We start from the raw sequence: 25,137 nt of genomic DNA on the forward strand, positions 1-25,137 counted from the left end.
TTCCATGGAGAGGGGAGCCTGGTGGGCTATAGTCCATGGGGTCACAAAGAGTCGAACACGATTAAGTGGTTAATACTAACTATGGTGGAATCTCGAAAAAATGGTACAGATGAACCTATTTGCAGGGCAGGAATAGAAATGCAGATTTAGAGACAGCACATATGGACACAGGGTGGGAAAGGGAGGGTGGGATGAGTTGTGAGATTAGAATTGACATATATAAACTACCATGTGTAAAACAGACAGCCAGTGGGAAGCTGGTATACAGGGAGTTCAGCCTGGTGCTCTGTGATGACCTAGAGGGGTGGCGTGGAGGTGGGAGGGAGGTCCAAGAGGGAGGGGGATATATGTATTCACAGAGCTGATTCACGTTGTACAGCAGAAACTAAGACAACATTGTAAAACAATTATCCTCCAATTAAAAAAAAAGGTCACACAACCAAAAATAGGTTTCCTGAGTCTTGATCAATGAAAACAAAGGGCTCATTGGTTAAAGTAAGTTTGGAGATGCCACCTGCTACATATTCCTCCTGAATATCCAATGTCTTATCAGCATTTTTCTTTCCTGTGAGCATTTTAAAGGCTCTAGGACAGCTCTGACCAATAGGATGTTCTGTAATAATGGAAATGGTCTATTCTGTGCAGTTCAAGATGGTCGCCAATAGCCACATATGACTGTTGAGCTCTTGAAATGTGGCTGCTGAGACTGAAGAAATAAATGTAAATTAAAAGAAATTTTTTAGATTTTATTTGATTCTTCCTAATTTAAAGTTAAACATAAATTGGGCTGTATCAGTAAGTGCAAGAGATTAGCAGGGCAAAAATGATGGCTTTGGTCTCCTGAGCTGAAAGCCTGGTGGGGAAGTGTTCAGTTGGCAGCAGGGTTGGGCAAGATGGAGGCTTGTAGCAGTGGCTGCAGTGTTAGGAAACCTCAGAGCCCCAGGAAGGGAACCTTCAGTGACACAACATCCCCTACAAGCTCCTACTACAGTGAGCAACACAGAGCGAGGCCTCCACAGGCGATGTGCCTTCTAACTAACCAGTAACTCATTAACTTAGGAGAACCGTGACACTATGCTGTTTATCAAGCTGTTATCTCTCAGCTCTGCTACACTGGGTCTGGGACTATGCAAACCACATTTCTGCTCTGCCTGCTGCTCCCTGGCCGCTTGGGCGGGTGTGGAGGAGACAGTGCACCTGCGTACAAGTGACAGGAAGGAGAGGTTAGCAAGTTTCACTCTGGACCCTCAGTTGGTTGCAGTAGCAGTGGTTGGCTCATCAACAGCTTTTTTTGTCCCTCCATACTTTCAGAACCAGCATCATCTCGTCCCTTCAGAGTTATGTGCTACAGCCCAGTTAGCACCCTCAATGGAAAGCTTTGAATTCTACTCTCCTCTCTGTTCCCTCAAGCCCCAGGGATGGAGGCTGCTTTCTGATTATCAGTTAACAGTTCTTTCAACTAAATTCTCTCTATAAAAAGAACTTCATGTGCACATCTGTGCTGTCGTGTCTGACTCTTTGTGACCCCATGAACTGTAGCCCGCCAGGCTCCTCTGTCCATGGGATTCTTCAGGCAAGAATACTGGAGTGGGTTGCCATTTCCTACTCCAGGGGATCTTCCCAACACAGGGATTGAACTTGCATCTCTTGTATGGGCAGGCACATTTTTTACCACCAGCGCCACTTGGGAAGCCCAAAAATAACTGTGGTGATTTCAATTTTCCTGCCTGAGTCCTGACTAACACAATCACTAAAAGTTAATTCTTAAAAGAGCAAGAGAATAAATTTAGAAATTCATGAGCAGTAGAAAATAGTACTAAACCAAACTGCAATGGCTTATTGACCTCAACTGAACAACTGTCCTTAGTACAATGGTTTCACAATTGGAGGATTAGTCTGCTTCATGCTAAATTTGGAGATTTTCATTATATGGAACCATAGTGAACATCACTGTTTCTAAAGGCAGGGACTTCACAATGACATCCATATCAGTTATTTATTGCTATATACTAAACTACCCCAAAGAAAAACAGAGCTGGAGAAATCAGACTCCCTGCCTTCAGAGTATAGTACAAAGCTACAGTAATAGAGCCAGTATGGAACTGGCACAAAAACAGAAATATAGACCAATGGAACAAGATAGAAAGTCCAGAGATAAAACCATGCACATATGGTCACCTTATCTTTGACAAAGGAGGCAAGAATATACAATGGAGAAAAGACAGCCTCTTCAATAAGTGGTGCTGGGAAAACTGGACAGCTACGTGTAAAAGAATGAAATTAGAATACTCCCTAACACCATATACACACAAAAAAACCTCAAAATGGATTACAGACATAAATGTAAGGCTGGACACTATAAAACTCTTAGAGGGAAACAGCCAGAAGACTCTTTAACATAAATTGTAGCAAAATCGTTCTTGATTCACCTCCTAGAGTACTGAAAATAAAAATAAATTGTGCTCAAAAACTTTTGCACAGCAAATGGAACCATAAACAAAAAGACAACCCTCAGAATGGGAGAAAATATTTTCAAACAAAGCAACTGGCAAAGGATTAATCTCCAAAACATGCAAACAGCTCATACAGCTCAATATTTTTAAAAAATCCTATAAAAAATGTACAGAAGATTCAAACAGACATTTCACCAAAGTCATGTGGATGGTCAAAAGGCACATGAAAAGATGCTCAACTCCACCAATTATTAGAGAAATGCAAATCAAAACTATAATGAGGTATCACCTTACGCCAGGCAGAACAACCATAATAAAAAAAAGTCTACAAACAATAAATGCTGGAGAGGATGTGGAGAAAAGGGAACCCTCCTACACTGTTTCTGGGAATGCAAATTGGTGCAGTCACTATGGAGAACAGTATGGAGGTTCCTTAAAAACACAGAACTACCATATGATCCAGCAATCCCATTCCAGGGCATAAAGCCAAAGACAACCATAATTCAAAAAGATATATGCACCCCAATGTTCACTGCAGAGCTATTTACAATAGCCAGGACATGGAAGCAACCTAAATGTCCATCAACAGAGGAATGGATAAAGCAGATGTGTTACATACACACAGTGCACTATTACTCAGCCATAGAGAGAATGAAATAATGCCATTTGCAGCAACATGGATGGACCCAGAGACTGTCATACTGAGTGAAGTAAGTCAGAGAAAGACAAGTATCATATGACATCACTTACATGTGGAATTAAAAAAAGAGGTGCAAATGAACTTATTTACAAAACAGAAGCAGAAAACAAACTTATGATTACCAGGGGGAAGGGGGAGGGGTAAATTTGGAGATTGGGATTGACATATATACATTACTATATACAAAATAAATAACTAATAAGGACTTTCTGTACAGCACAGAAAGTGCTATATAGTAATCTACTCATTACTCTTTAATAGTCTATATGGGAAAAGAATCTAAAGGGTGGATATATGTATGTGTGAAACTGATTCACTTTGCGGTATACTTGAAACTAACACAATATTGTAAATCAATTATACTCCCCAAAATATTGCATGCTAGGAAAAAAATAATAAATTACCCCAAAGGTTAGCAGTTTAAAACAACAGTTATGATCTCACACAGTTTCTAAGGATCTGAATCTATGAACAACTGGGATGGGTAGATCTGGCCCAGGGTCCTTCATTAGGCTGCAGCCAAAGTTTTGGCTGGAGCTGGAGTCATCTGAAGGCTCAACTGGAGCTAGAGGATCTACTTCCAAGCTCAAGTGAAGGTTAGGAAGAGGCTTTGGTTTCTCACCACCTGGGATCCTCCATAGGGTGGCTTAAAATATGGCTTCCCCCTGGAGGGTATAATCCAAGAGAAAACAAGAGAAATGCCACACTGCCTTTTCTGACCTAGCCTCCAGGTCACACACCACCACTCTATTCTAATCTATTCATTAGAAGCAAGTCACTCAGTCCAGGCAGCAATCAAGGGGAGGGGAATAATAGGCTGTGACTTCCAGGAGGTAAGGATGGCTGGAGGCGATCTTGGAGGCTCTGGCCACAACATCTGGCTTCCAGTTAGTACTCAATGGCATGATACAAAATGTCTCCATGTAGCAGTGGCCATCTGACTCTCAGAACTCCATTAAGGACGCTCAGAAGAGGCATGATGCACTGTTATTCCCACTTTATAGATGAGGAAACTGAGGCTCAGAGAAGCTAGGGAAATTGTTCAAGCTAGAGCCCAGGTCTTTGGTCTTCAAATTTAGAGCTACACACCATGACACTGCTGATCAAAGTAGTGGATCCAGGAGAAGCACAACTGAAGAGAAAGCCGCCTGATTAAGAGCAGCTGATGCAAGAATTTTCAAAGCCATAACGTGACTTCTCACATAACTGGAAGGCCTAGGGCAGTAATGGAAAACTGGGTGCTCTGTTTTACTTATTACTGTGTTCATAGGGAACCACCCAGTCACAGCCAGCAGTGACACAGAGATGGATCCACATAACTATTTCTAAGAGTCAAGGGACCATCTTCGGACAGCATGCATGTTGTGGGTGTACATGAGCTGTACCACAGGCTGGCTTTTGTGGAGAAAACCAAGTGAAGATGCCATGGTGGGGCAAATGAATGGAACAATCCTGGAAATTTTGCTCACCTTACATCTGGCTTTCTTAGGAGGTTTCCTATGATCCTTCAGGTACCTACACTGGTGCAAAAGAAGGTGACCAGGGGACTCACAGAAACCTTCTTCTGGGGATGGGGATGAGGGGTGAAAATGACTTCTTTGGAGAGAGTGGTGCTGGGAGGTCTATGCTCTCCCATTACATGAGTGGGGAATGGCTGTCCCCAGAAGGGTGTGGGGCCATGGCAACTCAAACAACTCAACATCCACTCAAGACAAGTGCCCCGAAAGGAGGCCACATGTGTCAGCATCTTCTAGAGGCCCCTGGACAGTGTTAGAGCCCAAAGTTTCAAAACTTAATATTCATGAAGTAGCGAAAAGAGAAGTAAGGTACAGCTTTCCAGTTTCCGGTACAACTCTTTCCAGGGTTACCCAGTTGTTCTGCCCAAGGGATGGGCCTGGAGGGAGGGGCCTCCACATCCTCCACACCCAGATCCTGTGAGGGCTCCTCATGGGCCCCACTCAGAGCCCTGTACATACATGTCTCCAGCAAAGACACTGCACAGAGGACTGGTTCCCATGGGAGCAAAAGCAGCTGACAGCAGCAGAACGGGGACCATATGGTTTGGGGAGATCACCATACCCTCTTAACAGCAGGTAAAAGGCACACAAATCCTGGACACCAGATGTAGAACTCGTTGTAGACATATCGCTTGAGGGTCTTTTTAAAGGGAATCCTGCTCAAAGACAGCCTTCCAGGGCCTTCTTCCCTCAGCAGAAAAAGATGGAGAGGTAGTTATATGATGCAGGGTAACAGATCAGGGTGAAGGGACAGGGGGTCAGCTGAAGGACAGGCCCCTGCTGAGGACTCTGGAGTTATATTTAGAGGGAGCTGGCAGCAAAGAGTTAACACAACCATCAGCCAGGCCCAGAACACAGGCAGCCACTTAGAACAGTGCCCATCAAGTGAAAATGTTCTCTGTCCCTTTCTCCTGCCCACAGCCACTGAGAAGCAAAGGAGGTGAGGGAGGGAGTCAAGGCCGACACCCTGTCCCCTGCGGTCCTGCCATGGACCAACAGGGACAGGGGAAAGAAGTCCGCCCTGTGCGTGGGGAACAGCATGTGGATGAGCACAGGCAGACCCTGAGATCCTGCAGGTTCGATTCCAGACTACCACAGTCAAGAGAGTATCTCAATACAGTGAGCCACAGGAGCTTTTTGCCTTCCGAGCACATGGAAAAGCTATGTTCACACTATACTATAGTCGATTAAATGTGCAGTTGCATTATACCAGGGGCTTCCCTGATGGCTCAGCAATAGATAAACCCGCCTGCCAATGTAGGAGATGTAGGCTTGATCCCTAGGTAGGGAAGATCCCCTGGAGAAGGAAATGACAACCCACTGCAGTATTCTTGCCTGGAGAACTCCATGGCAGAGAAGCCTGGTGGGCTATGATCCATGAGGTCTCAGAGAGTCAGACGTGACTGAGCGACTAAACAGCAACAACAAAGCATCATATCTAACAATACAATGTACGGACCTTAATTAAATAATCCTCTATCACTAAAAGATGCTCACCATCATCTAACGATGCAAGATTGCCACAAACCTTCAATTTGTTAAAAACAAACAAACAAACGCAGTATCTGTGAAGTGCAGCCAAGCAAAGCACAATTAAACAAGACATGCCTGGGTATCAGCCAGAACCCTTCCAGTGAATAGATTCGGACTGCGTTTGCTTCTTCAAGTGTCATTAGGCCTTTCTTTCTGTTAGCTAAGGGTGGCTGGAATAGTCATGGGAAAGGTCCGGGATATAAGGGACCATGGGAGACAAAAATTAAAATTACCTCTTTTGAGTCCAACAGGTTCAACACGTTAGTTATACACATAAACCTGAGTCTCTCAAAGGCTCCTGCCAGCTCTAAGTGTAAATGAACATTTATTTCATTAATGCAGACTTCAGCCTCACTTGCTATGAGCCAGGTAGTGGTTAAAGTGCTTCATTCCAATATCAATAAATTTAATCCACATAAAAACCCTCTGAGGTAAGTATTATGAGCATCTTTGTTTTACTTATGAAGAAACTTGAGACACAGACAGGTTAAGTAACATGTCCAAACTCACAGAGTTAGCAAGTGGTTGAGCCAGACTTTGAACCAAGGCTGTTCACAGCCAGAGATCAGGAGAGACTTCCTGTCCTAAGTTCCACTCCTGGGTATCCAGCAGAGAGGAATGAAACTGCATCTCCATAGAGAGGTTTGTATCTGAATGTTCACAGCGGTATTGTTCACAACAGCCAAAAAGGGGAAACAATCTAATGACCATTAACTGGTAGATGGATAAACAAAAAGTGGTCTAGGGACTTCCCTGGTGATCCCAGGGGCTAAGAATCCACCTTCCAATGCGGGGAATGTAGGTCTGATCCCTGATCAGGGAACTAAGATCCCACACGCTGCAACTACTGAGCCCACACACTTTACAGCCCAAGTGCTGCAGCAAGAGAAGCCTGCAAGCCAAAACTAAAGAAAGCCCGCTGCAAGGAAGATCCAGTGCAGTCACAAATCAAAACAAACCAAACCAAAATGTGGTCTATCCATACAATGGAGTACTATTCAGCCAGAAAAGGAATGAAATACCGACACATGCTACAGCACAGGTGAACATCAAAATGATTCTGTGAAGCGTAAGCAGCTGGGTACAAGGGACCACATGCTGCATCTTTCTGTTTATAAGCAATCTCCAGAGTGGGAAAATCTACATAAACAAAGACAGAATAGGTCGGTGGTGGGCCAGGGTTGACTGTAAGGTGGCACCTTTTTGGGGGTGATGGCAATGCTCAAAAATTGCTTTGCAGCAATGGCCGCACAACTTGGAAAATTTACCAGAAACCATCGAAATGTGCACTTTTAATGGGTACATTTATGATATGTGAGTTACACCTCAATAAAACTGTTGCAAAACCAAAAGTGAAAGGGGCTGACCGTGGTCATAATGGCTCTTCCTCCTGTCATAGCTGGTTTATAGCTACGGTGAAAAGCCTTCAGAGGAACACCGGAGGGGAGAACTTCAGGCCATAAGGTCGTGTGAAACCTCTGTCTCTCCTTCCAGGCTCTGAAAACCTCTGAGCATTTGTGCGGAAACACCTCACCACGTCTCCCTGCACCCAACTGGACTGCAGCACCAGGCCGGCAAGATTCCTTTACAGAACCGCTCTGTTTTGCAAAGAGTAATTATATGCAGGGGAATTTCCTACCCCAAATGAGACCCCTTCTTTATTATCCCCCAAACACCCCTGCATTATTTTGCAATGCAAAATTCCTGCCTCAAGCCAATTACTTGGGAAAATGTGATATGCTATAATGAATTATACATGTGCTTTCTTTATGAATTTTCTTTCTCCTTGGGGATGGTAATTATGAGATAAATTGTTAGGGGTTTCAAGTCTTTAAACAACTTCTTGCCCTATCAGAGCCCCTCTTGCTATATATTACCAAGCTAACTGGTGACTTCCAAAGAAAAGGAAAAAAAAGTCATTTTCAATTAGACTAGTAAAAAAAAATATGCCAGTCATACATGCATACATACATACTCACTGATATATACATGTCAATATACATATATATACACATACATATACATACATAAGTATAATTATCAGAAAAAATGAATGAAAATTCAATATGCTTCTTGGGAGATTCTGGTGGGGTCTTCAAAAGTTCCCCGTTCTGAGGTGCATGTACCTCCCTTGGTGTTACAACTGAGAAGTCACTTCTGATGCATAAAAGTTCTCTTCAGATAGAGAATGAGTCTCCACTGTGGGCGTCCAGTGGGTGACACACAACAACTCTCTTGTTAAAGAAGTCTTTTGAAGCTGAGACATTATTCACCAAAACTAAGGCAAAATCTGTCTACCCTACAGTTTGGTGTTATAGGGACAGAACATAGTCATCTGCCTTTCATAGTTTATACTGGAGATTTAATATTGTATAATATTGACAGAGGATGAGATGGTTAGATGGCATCACCGACTCGATGGACATGAGTTTGAGCAAGCTCCAGGAGTTGGTGATGGACAGAGAAGCCTGGCGTGCTGCAGTCCATGGGGTCACAAAGAGTCAGACACGACTGAGCAACTGAACTGAACTGATAATATTGTAAGTGCTCTTTCATAATTTCATCAAACAAGAGCTTTGTGATCCTTTCATTACACCTTTGGGGGCCACAAACCTTTACTTATTCAAAATCAGTACTTCTTTCCAAGGATCAAAGTTTCTGTTTTGCTTTTTAAGTGGGAATAACAAAAAGTCATAGGCAGTTTTCAAGCATCATTCTATTCACTGGGTAAATGGAAAGCTAGCTCACAGGTTTCGAGGTTTGAATACAATTCCTCGCAACACATAATTATCACTGACACACAGCAAAAAAAACATAAGTGTTCAAATTCACTAATAATACCATATTCCCCACAAGAATCAACTGCCCTTGGAAAAATCATCATATCAATGCACAAGGTGCCAGAATTCCCTAAAGTAACAGGCCAGTTTTATAAAGGACCAATAAGATGTCCTGGTAAGTTGTCTGAAGGGTACTGTTACCCAGAATCACTCACGATTCTGAATAATGTGCTATTAACTTAAAAGAGATGCTGCCATTTTGTTGGAAAACCTCAAGCAGAGTGCTACACCTATTCAACCTTGGAAGACAAAGAGGAAAGTAAGGCAATCTGGTTGACGCAACTGGCTGAGCTTATCATCCTGACAGAGCTCAAACACTCTGAAGTTGGGGACAATACACAGTCCACTTCAACTACCAGTTCCACTCAGGTGCTTGGTGAGTAACTCCCAAAGGACTGCGGCTCCAGCAGCCTGACTCCAGGATGGCCACCCCGCAGCAAGCTTTGTTCTGCTTACCAGCAAAAGTCTCTGTACATGGATTCACTCCTGCAAGACGTTTCGAGGTGCCGAAATCGGAAATCTTCACCACTCCACTATAGGTGTTCACCAGAACGTTATCACCCTTTGGAAAAGGAAGAACATCAAATGCTTAAAGACAGAGTTCAACAAATTCATGTGAAACTGACTTGGGTCTTAACCAAGGGCCACACATCACTAAGAAGACTAGATTCTGCTCAATTCATCCCCTCTGACAATGCCTGCAGCTCCTGTGATCTGAGATGCAAAGCGACACCCCAGAGGCTCCGACAAGCAAGTACCTTGATGTCTCTGTGCACAATCTGGTTTTCATGCAGGTATTTGAGGCCTTCCAGGATCTGCTTGGTGTAGAATTTGATGGGGGACTCCTTCATCGGCCCCCACTTTGATCTCAGAAGAGCTGAAAGGCTTCCTGGCAGACACAGCAGAAAGCTCCTTAGGGTGATGAAGATTCAAGTATACAGGTTCAGGAAAATAAAATGTGCGGTTTCTAACCTGATGGAAGCACTTGCGCCCACATCACTGTATCTGGCCTAAATGCACAGTCTTTCTTCCCTCTTTATGGCCTGTTTCCCAGATACACAAGCAGAGAAGGGACTGGACGAGACCCAGCCCATGAGGCTAACCAGAGGTGGAGGCAGGGGAAGGAACCCCTGGTGACCCCTGAAACTCAGCCAGGCCACCTTGGGGCTTAGCTCTGTTCACCTGTGGGGAGTCGGGAGGAGTGTGTGGCAGTGCTCTCTGAATTTGGAGGGCTGGCCTGACACTGTAGGTCCTGCACCAGCATCTCACCCTGAAATCAGAGGTGGACAGGAGCAGAATGAAGGGCCCCTGAGGGAGACTGGGACCGGGATCACAGGAGGCTGGGGCTCTCAGTGCTCAATGTGAGAAGCTCCCAAGGCCAGGTCCCAGGGGCAGAACTGTCTTAATATTACACCCCTATTACACTATGAAACACTGAACCTTGGGGCCAGAAGAAAACCTCCCTTCACCGCCTTCTGACCCTATGTTTCTGAGCTCACTGCCCAGGCCCTCGGCATCAGCTAGTCTCCCTTACACAGTGGGGTGCTATGCCTCAGTTTCTCCGTCTGCAGAAGGGGGGTACACATCTATCTCCAACTCTGTGGTCATCCTCAGATCTTATACCTGGAACACCAATTCAGATTCTCTGCAAAGGCTATGAGCAGCTTGAGGGAAGAAGAGACTGCACTTCATCTTAAATGTAACCCTTAAAATCTAGCCTTTTCATACTGTTCATGGGGTTCCCAAGGCAAGAATACTGAAGTGGTTTGCCATTCCTTTCTCCAGTGGACGACGTTTTGTCAGAACTCTCCACCATGACCCGTCCATCCTGGGTGGCCCTAAACAGCATGGCTCATAGTTTCATAGAGTTAGACAAGGCTGTGGTCCATGTGATCAGATTGGTTAGTTTCCTGTGATTGTGGTTTTCAGTCTGTCTGCCCTCTGATGGGTATGAGGCTTATGGAAGCTTCCTGATGGGAGAGACTGACTGAGGGTAATATTGGGTCTTGTTCTGAGGTTCAAGCTGGATTTAGAAAAGGCAGAGGAACCAGAGATCAAATTGCCATCATCCGTTGGATCATCAAAAAAACAAGAGAGTTTCAGAAAAACATTTACTTCTGCTTTATTGACTATGCCAAAGCCTTTGACTGTGTGGATCACAATCAACTGTGGAAAATTCTGAAAGAGATTGGAATACCAGACCACCTGACCTGCCTCCTAAAAAATCTGTATGCAGGTCAGGAAGCAACAGTTAGAACTATACATGGAACAACAGACTGGTTCCAAATAGGAAAAGGAGTAAGTCAAGGCTGTATATTGTCACCCTGCTTATTTAACTTATATGCAGAGTACATCATGAGGAACACTGGGCTGGAAGAAGCACAAGCTGGAATCAAGATTGCTGGGAGACATATCAATAACCTCAGATATGCAGATGACACCACCCTTATGGCAGAAAGTGAAGAGGAACTAAAGAGATTCTTGATGAAAGTGAAAGAGGAGAGTGAAAAAGTTGGCTTAAAGCTCAACATTCAGAAAACTAAGATCATGGCATCTGGTCCCATCACTTCATGGGAAATAGATGGGGAAACAGTGAAAACAGTGACAGACTTTATTTTGGGGGGCTCCAAAATCACTGCAGATGGTGACTGCAGCCATGAAATTAAAAGACGCTTACTACTTGGAAGAAAAGTTATGACCAACCTAGATAGCATATTAAAAAGCAGAGACATTACTTTGCCAACAAAGGTCCGTCTAGTCAAAGCTATGGTTTTTCCAGTGGTCATGTATGAATGTGAGAGTTGGACTATAAAGAAAGCTGAGCACCGAAGAATTAATGTTTTTGAACTATAGTGTCAGAGAAGACTCTTGAGAGTCCCTTGGACTGCAAGGAGATCCAACCAGTCCATCCTAAAGGAAATCAGTCCTGAATATTCATTGGAAGGACTGATGCTGAAGCTGAAACTCCAATACTTTGGCCACCTGATGTGAAGAACTGGCTCATTTGAAAAGACCCTGATGCTGGGAGGGATTGGGGGCAGGAGGAGAAGGGGACGACAGAGGATGAGATGGATGGATGGCACCACCAACTCGATGGACATGAGTCTGAGTGAACTCTGGGAGTTGGTGATGGACAGGGAAGCCTGGTGTGCTGCAGTCCATGGGGTCACAAAGAGTCAGACACGACTGAGCAACTGAACTGAACTGCCTGGCTCTTAAGATAATTAGGCTTTTAATGTAATGGCAGACTCTTAATAACTATGGGTTGAATGAACAATGGAATATAAATTTTGAGGTTAAGTTTTTACATGTGCATTCAGATTATTATTAATTTTATCATTATTTTCTTAAAATGAGTGCTTACTGAGTTCCTGTTCTCTGCCTAGTACCATTCTGAAAGCCTTACATCCGTTACCTCATTTACCCAATCCGACAAGCCACTGAGATAGTGTCATGACTCCCATAATTATTACTACTCCAATTGTTATAGTACTTATTAACACTCTAATTTTAAAATTCATTTATTCACAGAAAATTGAGGTTACGCAGCTTGCAGATGCAAGGACCAACTCAAACTAGACAGCGGGCTCCGGATGGGTGGGACTACTACCCCCGCATACTACTGCCAGTTTTCAGGGACTCTGTGGATCAAGCACTGCTGTTCCCTTTTACAAGTCAACATTTTGCAATGTCATTAAAAACACCTCGGTTCCCTCTCCTCCAAAGCATATTTCAACTCCTAGACTGTGAAGGCCTCAAGGCCAGAGACTATGCTTTATTCATCTCTATGTCTCTAGTGCTTGGCCCAGCGGCTGGCATGCAGCAGATCCTCAATGAATATTTGATGACTGAACTACCAGATCAGGGCTGGACTGTTTATGTGACATTGCGAAATATGCATCTGACTCCTCTGGGAAACAAAAGCCCTCCCACACCTAACACATCTGTCAGTTTTTAATGGCAGGATGGATAACGGTGTTCATGTTGTATTTTTGTCAGTGATTTTCACAGTGTGAGACCAGAAGACCAGCAAGCACTCACCCCCAGGCACCTGCTCCATAAATATCTTGATGTAGCCATCCTCGGACACGGAGCCTAGGTACTGAACAATGTTGCGGTGCTTGAGGTACTTGTGCAGGGCGATCTCCTCGTGCAGAGGCTGGGAGTACCTGGGAGCAAAAACAAAGCCAGTGTCACCTGCCAGCTCCCTGGGGCTTGGGGTCCACATCATGCCCTGCCAGTACCTGCTCTGCTGCCGGCCATCCCTTCTTTCCAGGAATGTTCTCTCCCCAGGCTCCCAGAAGACTACTCGGCTTCCCATCTGTTCTAGTCTTACTCTGCAGACTCACTCCAGCAATAGTCACCTAATGGCACTCCCAGCCTCAGCCTCTGGCCTCTTTGGTCTGTTCTCCTCCAGCTGCCACAATCCTCCTTCCTAAAACATACACCTCATCTTATTACTTCCCTTCACAAAGTCCACATAAAGACCTCAGTGCTGGGGACTTCCCTCATGGTCCAGTGGTTGAGAATCTGCCTTCCCATGCAGGGGACGCAGGTTTGATCCCTGGTCAGGAAACTAGGATCCCACATGCTGTAGGGCAACTGGGCCCACAGGCTGCAACTGTTGAACCTGTGCTCTCTGGAGCCCATGTGCCACATCCAAAGCCACAGCACACAGGACCCCACAGGCCCCGATGACAAGGACCTTCAAACCCAGGTCAGACTACAAGAGCCCTCCAGTGCCCTACATCTTACAGTCAAGTCACAGCAGACAATTTGTTCATGCCAGCAGCTTCTCCCAACAAACAACTGCAACACCCCATCCATCGTCAAAATAAAAGACAGAATACTGGACGAGGAATTCAAGACACTGGATCCTAGTTTTGTTTCTTCATGTCCTTGGAGAAGCCATTTAACCTTCTTAGCCTTAGAAGGTGGACAAGTTCATTTCAGATCCTACCTTATATCATAACACTCAATTCCATTAAAAATGAATGGATAAGACTCATCAAGAAACAAAGGGAAAAAACCAAATCAATAAAATTAGAAATGAAAAGGGAGAAATCACAACAGACAACACAGAAATACAAAGGATCATAAGAGACTACTATCAGCAATTATATGCCAATAAAATGGACAACTTGGAAGAAATGGACAAATTCTTAGAAAAGTACAACTTTCCAAAACTGAACCAGGAAGAAATAGAAAATCTTAACAGACCCATCACAAGCACGGAAATTGAAACTGTAATCAGAAATCTTCCAGAAAACAAAAGCCCAGGTCCAGATGGCTTCACAGATGAATTCTACCAAAAATTTAGAGAAGAGCTAACACCTATCCTACTCAAACTCTTCCAGAAAATTGCACAGGAAGGTAAACTTCCAAACTCATTCTATGACGCCACCATCACCCTAATACCAAAACCTGACAAAGATGCCGCAAAAAAGAAAACTACAGGCCAATATCACTGATGAACATATATGCAAAAATACTTAACAAAATTCTAGCAATCAGAATCCAACAGCACATTAAAAAGATCATACATCATGACCAAGTGGGCTTTATCCCAGGGATGCAAGGATTCTTCAATATCCGCAAATCAATCAATGTAATTCACCACATTAACAAAATGAAAAATAAAAACCATGTGATTATCTCAATAGATGCAGAGAAAGCCTTTGACAAAATTCAACATCCATTAATGATAAAAACCCTCCAGAAGGCGGGAATAGAAGGAACATTCCTCAACATAATAAAAGCTATATATGACAAATCCACAGCAAACATTATCCTCAATGGTGAAAAATTGAAAGCGTTTCACCTAAAGTCAGGAACAAGACAAGGGTGCCTACTCTCACCACTACTATTCAACATAGTTTTGGAAGTTTTGGCCACAGCAATCAGAGCAGAAAAAGACATAAAAGGAATCCAAATTAGAAAAGAAGAAGTAAAACTCTCACTGTTTGCAGATGACATGATCCTATACACAGAAAACCCTAAAGACTCTACCAGAAAATTGCTAGAGCTAATCTATGAATATAGTAAAGTTGCAGGATATAAAATCAACACACAGAAATTCCTTGCATTCCTATACACTAATAATGAGAAAACAGAAAGAGAAATTAAGGAAACAATTCCATTCACCATTACAACGAAAAGAATAAAACACTTAGGAATATATCTACCTAAAGAAACAAAAGACCTATATATAGAAAACTATAAAACACTGGTGAAAGAAATCAGAGAGGACACTAATAGATGGAGAAATATACCGTGTTCATGGATTGGAAGAATAAATATTGTGAAAATGAATATATTACCCAAAGTAATTTATAAGTTCAATGCAATCCCTATCAAGCTACCAACGGTGTTTTTCACAGAGCTAGAACAAATAATTTCACAATTTGTATGGAAATACAAAAAACCTCGAATAGCCAAAGCAATCTTGAGAAAGAAGAATGGAACTGGGGGAATCAACCTGCCAGACTTCAGGCTCTACTACAAAGCCACAGTCATCAAGACAGTATGGTACTGGCATAAAGACAGAAATATAAATCAATGGAACAAAATAGAAAGTCCAGAGATAAATCCATGCACCTATGGACACCTTATCTTTGACAAGGGAGGCAAGAATATTCAATGGAGAAAAGACAATCTCTTTAACAAGTGGTGCTGGGAAAACTGGTCAACCACTTGTAAAAGAATGAAACTAGAACACTCCCTAACCCCATACAAAATAAACACACAAAATAAACTCAAAATGGATTAAAGATCTAAATGTAAGACCAGAAACTATAAAACTCCTAGAGGAGAACATAGGCAAAACACTCTCCGACATAAATCACAGCAGGATCCTCCATGACCCACCTCCCAGAATATTGGAAATAAAAGCAAAAATAAACAAATGGGACCCAATTAAAATTAAAAGCTTCTGTACAGCAAAGGAAACTATAAGCAAGGTGAAAAGACAGCCTTCAGAATGGGAGAAAATAATAGCAAATGAAGCAACTGACAAAGGATTAATCTCAAAAATATACAAGCAACTCCTGCAGCTCAATTCCAGACAAATAAACGACCCAATCAAAAAATGGGCCAAAGAACTAAACAGACATTTCTCCAAAGAAGACATAAAGATGGCTAACAAACACATGAAAAAATGCTCAACATCACTCATAATCAGAGAAATGCAAATCAAAACCACAATGAGGTACCATTTCACGCCAGCCAGAATGGCTGCTATCCAAAAGTCTACAAGCAATAAATGCTGGAGAGGGAGTAGAGAAAAGGGAACCCTCTTACACTGTTGGTGGGAATGCAAGCTAGTACAACCACTATGGAGAACAGTGTGGAGATTCCTTAAAACCTGGAAATAGAACTGCCATATGACCCAGCAATCGCACTCCTGGGTATACACACTGAGGAAACCAGAATTGAAAGAGACACATGTACTCCAATGTTCATCGCAGCACTTCTTATAATAGCCAGGATATGGAAGCAACCTAGATGTCCATCTCCAGACGAATGGATAAGAAAGCCTTGGTACATATACACAATGGAGTACTACTCAGCAATTAAAAAGAATACATTTGAATCAGTTCTAATGAGGTAGATGAAACTGGATCCTATTACACAGAGTGAAGTAAGCCAGAAAGAAAAACACCAATACAGTATACTAACGCATATATATGGAATTTAGCAAGATGATAACGATAACCCTGTATACGAGACGCAAAAGAGAGACAGATGTATAGAACAGTCTTTTGGACTCTGTGGGAGAGGGCGAAGGTGGGATGATTTGGGCGAATGGTATTGAAACATGTATATTATCATATGTGAAACGAATCGCCAGTCCAAGTTCGATACATGATACAGGATGCTTGGGGCTGGTGTACTGGGATGAACCAGAGGGATGGGATGGGGAGGGAGGTGGGAGGGGGGTTCAAGATGGGGAACACATGTATACCCAGGGCAGATTCATGTCAATGTATGGCAAAACCAATACAATAATGTAAAGTATTTAGCCTCCAATTAAAATAAATTAAAAAAAATGAATGGATAAACACATGAATAAATGATGAAGGGTCTTGTCATTTAGTTGCTCAGTCATGTCCAACTCTTTATGACCCAAAGGACTGTAGCCCGCCAGGCTCCGCTGTTCATGGATTCTCCAGGCAAGAATACTGGAGTGGGTTGCCATTTCCTCCTCCAGGGGATCTTCCTGACCCAGGGATCGAACCCGAGTCTCCTGCATTGCAGGTGAATTCTTTACCACTGAGCCACCGGGGAGCCCAATGAAGGGTTCTACAGCAGCTAGAAATCGCTTCTAGTCTATCCCGAATAATTTACTGAGCCCCTGGATGTAGGGATGTTTGCACACATCCATCAGCGTCCATCACTGAAGGCAACATTGCAGACACGGTCAGAGCATGTCTGTGGAGCAGGGAGCTACCATTTCTTATACCATGGTATTACTGTATATATTGCTTTTCTACAAAAACATTTGACAGTCAACACGTTCTTGTTTAGAATTAGGAGGCGTATGAATTTTAAATGGAATAAACGTTTAGTTAACACTCTAGAAAATGTATAAGAAATAAATTGCTAGTACTGGTGGTTAAAAAAAATACTCTAAAATCTATGGGTGAGGTTGAAAGGCAGGGTACAGAAAAAAGTCTGTATTGCAAAAACCCGAATTTCTTTTTACCACATTTTCTGCAATGATACATCTGAATACATCATAGCCATTTAAAATTGTTACAATGGGAACTAAGGCACTGAGTCACATTTTAAAATATTGGCAAACAAATATCAATGTAAAAATGTCCATTTCTACCTGATGCATGGGAAAAGAACTACAGTCTTCTTTTAAAATGTGACTCTGCAATCCACATGCCTGTAAGTAAAGTTGTTCCATTTTCTTTATCTATTTACAATATGCAGAGCACAAAAGGAGATCACCCTTATGAGAAAAAAATTATAAATTTTTTGTGGACAGAAAGCTTTCATCCTTACTCCCTCCTCTGCACCATCAGTGGGGCACACAGGACCTGGGGTATGGAGGTGGCAGCTTCAGAAGGCCCGCCCCGACTTGCCTGCTGTCTCTCTCTGGAATTTCTTTGATGGCTATTCGCACTTGATTGCTCAGATCTCGGCCAGCGTACACGACTCCATATGTGCCCTTCCCCAGCACCACTCTCTCACCTTTCTCATCATGGTCGTACTCATACTATAGAAGAAAAAGTAATGAGATAAAAAGCCCACACGTTGTCCTGCAATTTTAAAAAAAAATTACAAATAACATTATTTGAGTACCAGGCAGGTTACATTTCTTAAGTATTTTTCATTAAATAATTACTTTCAAGGAGTACAGTTCTCACTCATATATTCATAATATGGTTTAATGAAATGAAATACAAGAAATTTAAAACTATAGGTCATATGTAACTTGGTGGGCTGACCTGTTGGAGATCTCTCCCCACTTTAATGCTGCAATTTTAAAAATACAACCAATATGATATTGTAAAATAATTAGCCTCCAATAAAAATTAAAAAAAATAAAATTAACAATAAAAAAAATAAATAAAATAAAAATACTTCTAAGCAACTATACCCCAAGAAAAAGGTATTTAAATTTTTTTAAAAAGACAAATAAAATAAAAATGCTTCTAAGCATGTTGAGTACCACAAACTGGTGCCTTCCTGCATGATCTCTATCAACTTGTCAGGAAAGCAGCCACTTACTATATAGCCCAGAAAAGAACTGAAGGCAAATAAAACTAAAATTGATTTCACACAAAGTACACATGCTGCCCCACCCTACAGATCGAGCACTAAACACGTACCGCAAAATTCCACCTGTCATTATTATTACTCTTTTATTCCCCCAATCTTATCATCAAAAACCTGTGGGACTTCCCTGGTGGTCCAGTGGTTAGGGCTCCATGCTTCCACTGCCGGGGGCATGGATTCAATCCCTGGTTGGGGAACCAAGATCCCACATGCCACGTGGTGCGGCCAAAAAAATAAAGTAATAAAAAATTGTACAGCTTCATTCCAGTTCGTTCTTCTCAGTGATAAAAACAAATGGAACTCCAGGCTGAGCAATATTAATTTAAAGCAGAAGTAGTCAGGCATTCTTTCTGTTATTTTCTACGCCCCACTGTGCCTCCTTACAGAAGTGCACAGGACATGCATACGTGTCCCTTTCCATCCATGTCTAGGGATGTGCATGACAATTACAATTACTAGTGGGTCCCATCACTGTCTGATTTAACCAGACATCAGCCAGACAACCAGACATTCATAACAGGCTTTTATCTCCCACCTTCCTCTGCCCCCACACTTGTTACCTTCAAAGGGCACCACTCAGTTCGCTTTTACAACTAACTTTGATTCTAAGCTAAGAATTCGAGTACCTGACTCAATTATGAAAATGAATCCCTTTGATATTTTCTGAAAGAAACCTCAAAGAACTAATTTCAGCTCACTTGAAAGTATAATTAAAACTCACTAAATTACATGGACCTGAATTAGTGGTAAGTCTGACAAATTGTGCAAGATTTAAACACATGTGCAGTGGTGTTGTATCTGTGAACCATCACTGTGCTGTCCAATAAAAGCTTACGATGATCCTTTCTGAATATTATTTTCTTAATATTAAGAAATTAACATTAATTTCTGAACATTAATATCATAGTTAATATATGCAGTAGATATAACTAAAGTCATTTCAGACATAAATGAAAAAGTCTGCTTCTAATTGTCCAACTATTTCTCTTGTGGTTTTACAAATATTATTAATTAGCACAGAAAAAGCTTTTCTGTCAGTTGTACACCAAAGGGAATTTTAGTCTAGTCCATGTCAGATTTTTCTTACACATTCTGGTTGATGGGGTCCCAAAGTAATGAGGTTTTTCTATAGAGATGCATTAAATTTAATCTCTGACAGTCATGAGTAGTGGTTGCTAGCTTGTTCATAAATGATTACTTAAAAATACACACAAAGAACTTTCACACAAAAAATGGGACGTTTTCTTTAAGTATCAAAAGGACAACAAATAATTTTTTCCATGTTCCAGGTCTTCTGCGACTCACCTCTAAGGTATCCCCATCAGTCTCTCCCTCCAGCTCCACTGTGCTGCCCACTCCATTGGTTATCATCTCTTTGACCAAAGAGCAAAACCTAGAACACCAATCACAAAGATTCTGTTAACTATGATCATTCATATTCCTTACCTCAAACTTATCCTTATCTCATTAAACTGTGATTAAATATAAACCAAGCTTTTACAAGTTATAGAACAATCACTCCACCCCTTGAACTGACAAGGTAGTTTTCTGACATGGCTATCTGTTCTGTTCTGTTCAGTCGCTCAGTCGTGTCCGACTCTTTGCGACCCTGTGGACTGTAGCCTACCAGGCTTCTCCATCCATGGGATTCTCCAGGCAAGAATACTGGAGTGGGTTACCATTTCCTTCTCCAGGGGATCTTCCCAACCCAGGGATCGAACCCGGGTCTCCTGTATTGGAGGCAGACGCGTTAACCTCTGAGCCACTAGGGAAGCCCCAGTCAGTTCAGTCGCTCAGTCGTGTCCAACTCTCCGCGACCCCATGAATCATAGTACGCCAGGCCTCCCTGTCCATCACCAACACCCAGAGTTCACTCAAACCCATGTCCACAGAGTCGGTGATGCTAGGTTAAATACCCATATGATATGCATCCCCACCAACTGGGTGGCTCATTGATACTTGAATACCCCCAGTGTCAGAGAACTCATTACCTCACAAGGCAACCCATCCTTCAGTGAACTCAATGAGAAATGCTTCATTTATATTGAACTAAGACTTCTTTTATGGGGGGTCCCATTGACGGACTGCTTAGAATTAGTCTCCTTTGTGCATAACTGTCCATTAGATAGGCATTGGGTTGGCCAAACAATTTGTTCAGGCTTTTCTGTAGCATCTTATGGGAAAAAAAAAAAAAAACTGGAAGAAACTTTTTGGCCAACCCAACACATAATTCTATCTTGTCCCTGTAAGTCTTTCCTTCTTGTGCCCTCAATGTTTCCCCTAGTACTTGTTAATAAATCATTTCATTAACTGGTAATTCCTCAACTGTATCCCTGTGTTATATTATTCTTCAAGTCTGGCCCCAAGACCAGTGTTTCAGGGGTGATTTAATCAGTGCTGAGGATATTGCCGGTGGCGGGGGCGGGGGCCTCGCCAGGTGGCTCAGTGATAAAGAATCTGTCTGCTAAACAGGAGACACGGATTTGATCCTTGGGTCAGGGAAGTCCCCGGGAGAAGGAAATGGCAACCCACTCCAGTATTCTTGCCTAGGAAATCCATGGACAGAGGAACCTGGCAGGCTATAGTCCGTGGGGTCACAGAAGAACTGTGACACAACTGAGCGACTGAGCATGAGTATGAAGGATAGTGGGACCATCACCTCCCAAGTTGCCAATACTCTAGCCCTTAGTGACAAATAAGGTCCTGCATAAGGGGAGGGTGAGAAGGAAATGCAGAAGACAACCTCATCGTTCTGTTCATGTAGACTAAGCTTAATATCAACTCTAACCCACAGATCTTCCTCACAAATGCTGGCTGAGCCACATCAGCCACTCCCTAAACTTGTGTAGTTGTTTGCATACAAATGACTTGCCTCAGAAGGTCTGTATTCAGTATTCTCTCTTAGGGTAGCAGGGAAGAATATTGCAGACTTTAAGGTAATTTCTACGAAACATTAAAATGTTCTTCTCTCTAACACATCCCATCTCCGTTTCTCCTAAACTTTGAAAGCTGGGAAGCGTGATAAGTCAGGCTTCTTAGGAAACATATGGTATGCACTCAACACAATAACATTGAAAAAACAGGGTCAAATGTTGAGAACATGGAACAACTGGAACCCTCATACATAACTGGTGGCATTATAAATTGATATGACCACTTTGGAAAAGTACTGGCAGGATCTACCAAAGCTGAATATAAACCTTCCCCATAATCCAATAACTCCATTCCTAAGTACATACTGTACAGAAATCAATGAATATGTTCACCGAGAGGCACGCACAAGGGTGTTCACAGCAGTTTTGATGACAATGGCTCCAAACTGGAAATAACTCAAATGTTTGCTAGAACAGATAAACTGTCACATATATTCACAATGGAATACTACAAAGTGAAAAAAAAAATGAACTAATACTTACAACACGGCTGAAATCATAGAGAAAGAAGTGAGAAATAAGAGTACCTACTTTATGATTCTATTTATTTGAAGTCTAAGAACAGGCAAAACTAACTATTGTTGATAGAAATCAAAATACCACTGGGAATGGGTTTAACGACTAGGAAGGGGCATGGAGCACCTGCTGGGGTGCTGCTGATACACTTAACACACTGTATGCACTTCACTTGTATGTATGTGACATCTCAATCAAAAAATAATTTAAACACATGGCAAGAAAAGGCACAGAGGACAGAGAGTCAACAAGCCAAACTTTGTAGTAAAAGGATGTTCTACATGACATTTGACAGCATTTTCCAACTCTAAGTTGAAAATTGTGACCCAAGGGTTCCCTGGGCTGATATTTTTGTCTGATTTCTAAATATGTTGTGAAAATGACTATCTGAGACACACTGAATTAAAATGTCCTCAAATTACATGATGCAAGCTCTCAACAAACTATGAATAAAGGAATCTTCCTCAACCTGATAAAGGTTATCTATGAAAAACATACCAGTAATATCATGCTTAATGGTGAAAGACTAGATGCTTTCCTCCTAAGCTCAGGAACAAGTCAAGGATGTCTTCTCTCACCACTTCCACTCAACATTATACCAGAGAGTCTAGTCGGGACAATTTGGCAAGAAAAAGAAAGAAAGGCATCCAGGTTGGAAAGGAAGAACTCTTAACTATCGCTCTCTGCAGATGACATGATCGTGTATACAGGAAATCCTAAATTCAGGATTGTATACAGGAATTCAATAAAAACTATAAGAAATAATAAGTGAGTGCCAATTTGTAGGACACTAAATCAATATACAAAAATCAAGTGTATTTCTATACACCAGCAATGAACAATCTGAAAATGAAATTTGAAAAACTCCACTTACAATAGTATCAAAACCAAGAAGATACTTATTTATATATATATATATATATATTTAACAAAAAAGTATAAGACTTATACATTGAAACAACAAAAATTGTTTCAAGAAAGACATCCTAAACAAATAGAAAGAAATGCTATGGATGGAAGACTTAATATGGTTAGGATGGCAAAGCCTCTCAAATTGATCTACATATCCAGGGTTCAGTTCAGTTCAGTTCAGTCGCTCACTCATGACTGACTCTTTGCAAACCCATGAATCACAGCACGTCAGGCCTCCCTGTCCATCACCAATTCCCAGAGTTCACTCAAACTCATGTCCATCGAGTCGGTGATGCCATCCAACCATCTCATTCTCTGTCGTCCCCTTCTCCTCCTGCCCCAACCCCCCCCCCCCAGCATCAGAGTCTTTTCCAGTGAGTCAACTCTTCACATGTGCCAAAACCCCAGCGACCTTTCCTGAAGAAATTAACAAGCTGATTCTAAGATTCACACAGACATGGAAGTAATGGCAACAGTTAATACGACTATGAGAAACAGAGCCAAATTGGAAGACTCACATTTTCTGATTTTACAACTTATTACAATACTATAATAATCAAGAAAATGTGGGAGCATCATAAGGACAGACATACAGATCAATGGAACAGAAGTGAAAGTCCAGAAATAAATGTTGACATTTATGGTCAACTAGTTTTTTTTTTTAAGTGCCAACACCATTCAATGGAAGAAGATACAGTCTTTTCAACAAACAGCATTGAGATAACCACATATCCACATGTAGAAGATTGAAGTTGGACCCCCTACCTCATACCATATAAAAAGAAACCTCAAAATGGATCAGAGACCTAAATATTAGAGCTAAAATTATAAAACCCTTCGAAGAAAATAAAAGAAAACCCAGAGAAAATCTTGGGTTAGGCAAAGCCCTCTTAGATATGACATCAAAAGCACAAATGACAAAAGAAAAAATAGTTTGGACTGCCACAAAATTTAAAACTTTCATGCTGCAAATGACACCATCAGCAGAGTAAAAAGACAACCCACAGAATGGGAGGAAGCACAGACAATTCATACGTCTGATAAGGGCCTTGTATCCAGAATGTAAAAGGAACTCTTAAAACTCATTAATAAAAATACCAACCACCCAATTAAAAATGGGCAAAGTTCAGAGAAACTTGTCAAACTTTTGCCAGGTGAGCCAACTTAATGTCAACAGTAATGAGACAAAGATATTAGGTGTCTCCCAGTGTGATATAGTGAGTAGGATACGGCATCACATCCATGGTATTCCCACCCCACATGCAAAACATTAATGTATTCATGCGGGAACAGCAAACTAACCCTAACTGAAGGATCGTGTAAGATAAACTGTCTGTATTCTCTGAAGGGGACTATGCAGATGTGACAGCTAAATGTTACCCTGTGATCCTGGATCAGATCATGAGCCAGAGAAAAAATATTTTTGTTTCACTATAAAGGACACAGTGGGACAATATATAAAATCTGGATAAGGTTTGTAAATGACAATGCCACATCAATCTCTATTTCCTGTTCTGATAACTGTACTATGATTACATAAGTGAATGTTCTTGTGTTTAGAAAAACATGCAGTCAAGTACTGAGAGGTGATGGATCATCATGTCTACAACTTACTCTTCAACAGTTCAGAACAAGACAGTCATCTGTCTACAGAGAGAATGTAAAACAAATGTGGTCACAAATGGTTATTAACACTGGGACGTTCTTAGTGAAACATGGAAAATTCTTTGTACTATTTTTTGAACCATTCTTATGCTAAAGCTGAAACTCCAATACTTTGGCCACCTCATGCGAAGAGTTGACTCACTGGAAAAGACTCTGATGCTAGGAGGGATTGGGGGCAGGAGGAGAAGGGGACGACAGAGAATGAGATGGCTGGATGGCATCACCGACTCGATGGAGGTGGGTTTGAGTGAACTCCGGGAGTTGGTGATGGACAGGGAG

General features: G+C 41.9%; 1 protein-coding gene across 1 annotated transcript in view; it reads right to left on the minus strand.

Annotated features, from left to right (window-relative positions):
- Positions 1 to 25,137, minus strand: part of MAP3K15 (mitogen-activated protein kinase kinase kinase 15) — a 153,190-nt gene that overhangs the window by 9,949 nt on the left and 118,104 nt on the right. Inside the window, exons 14-18 of the mRNA XM_055438529.2 lie at positions 20,138 to 20,225; positions 18,136 to 18,269; positions 13,085 to 13,212; positions 9,802 to 9,932; positions 9,500 to 9,605 (exon numbers count right to left, since the gene is read on the minus strand). Coding sequence (XP_055294504.2) covers positions 9,500 to 9,605; positions 9,802 to 9,932; positions 13,085 to 13,212; positions 18,136 to 18,269; positions 20,138 to 20,225 — 587 coding nt within the window. The remainder of the gene's footprint in view (positions 1 to 9,499; positions 9,606 to 9,801; positions 9,933 to 13,084; positions 13,213 to 18,135; positions 18,270 to 20,137; positions 20,226 to 25,137) is intronic.

The sequence above is a fragment of the Moschus berezovskii genome, chromosome X (assembly GCF_049115385.1).
Source record: "Moschus berezovskii isolate FMDL1 chromosome X, NW_MosBer_1.0, whole genome shotgun sequence".
Classification (NCBI taxonomy): domain Eukaryota; kingdom Metazoa; phylum Chordata; class Mammalia; order Artiodactyla; family Moschidae; genus Moschus; species Moschus berezovskii.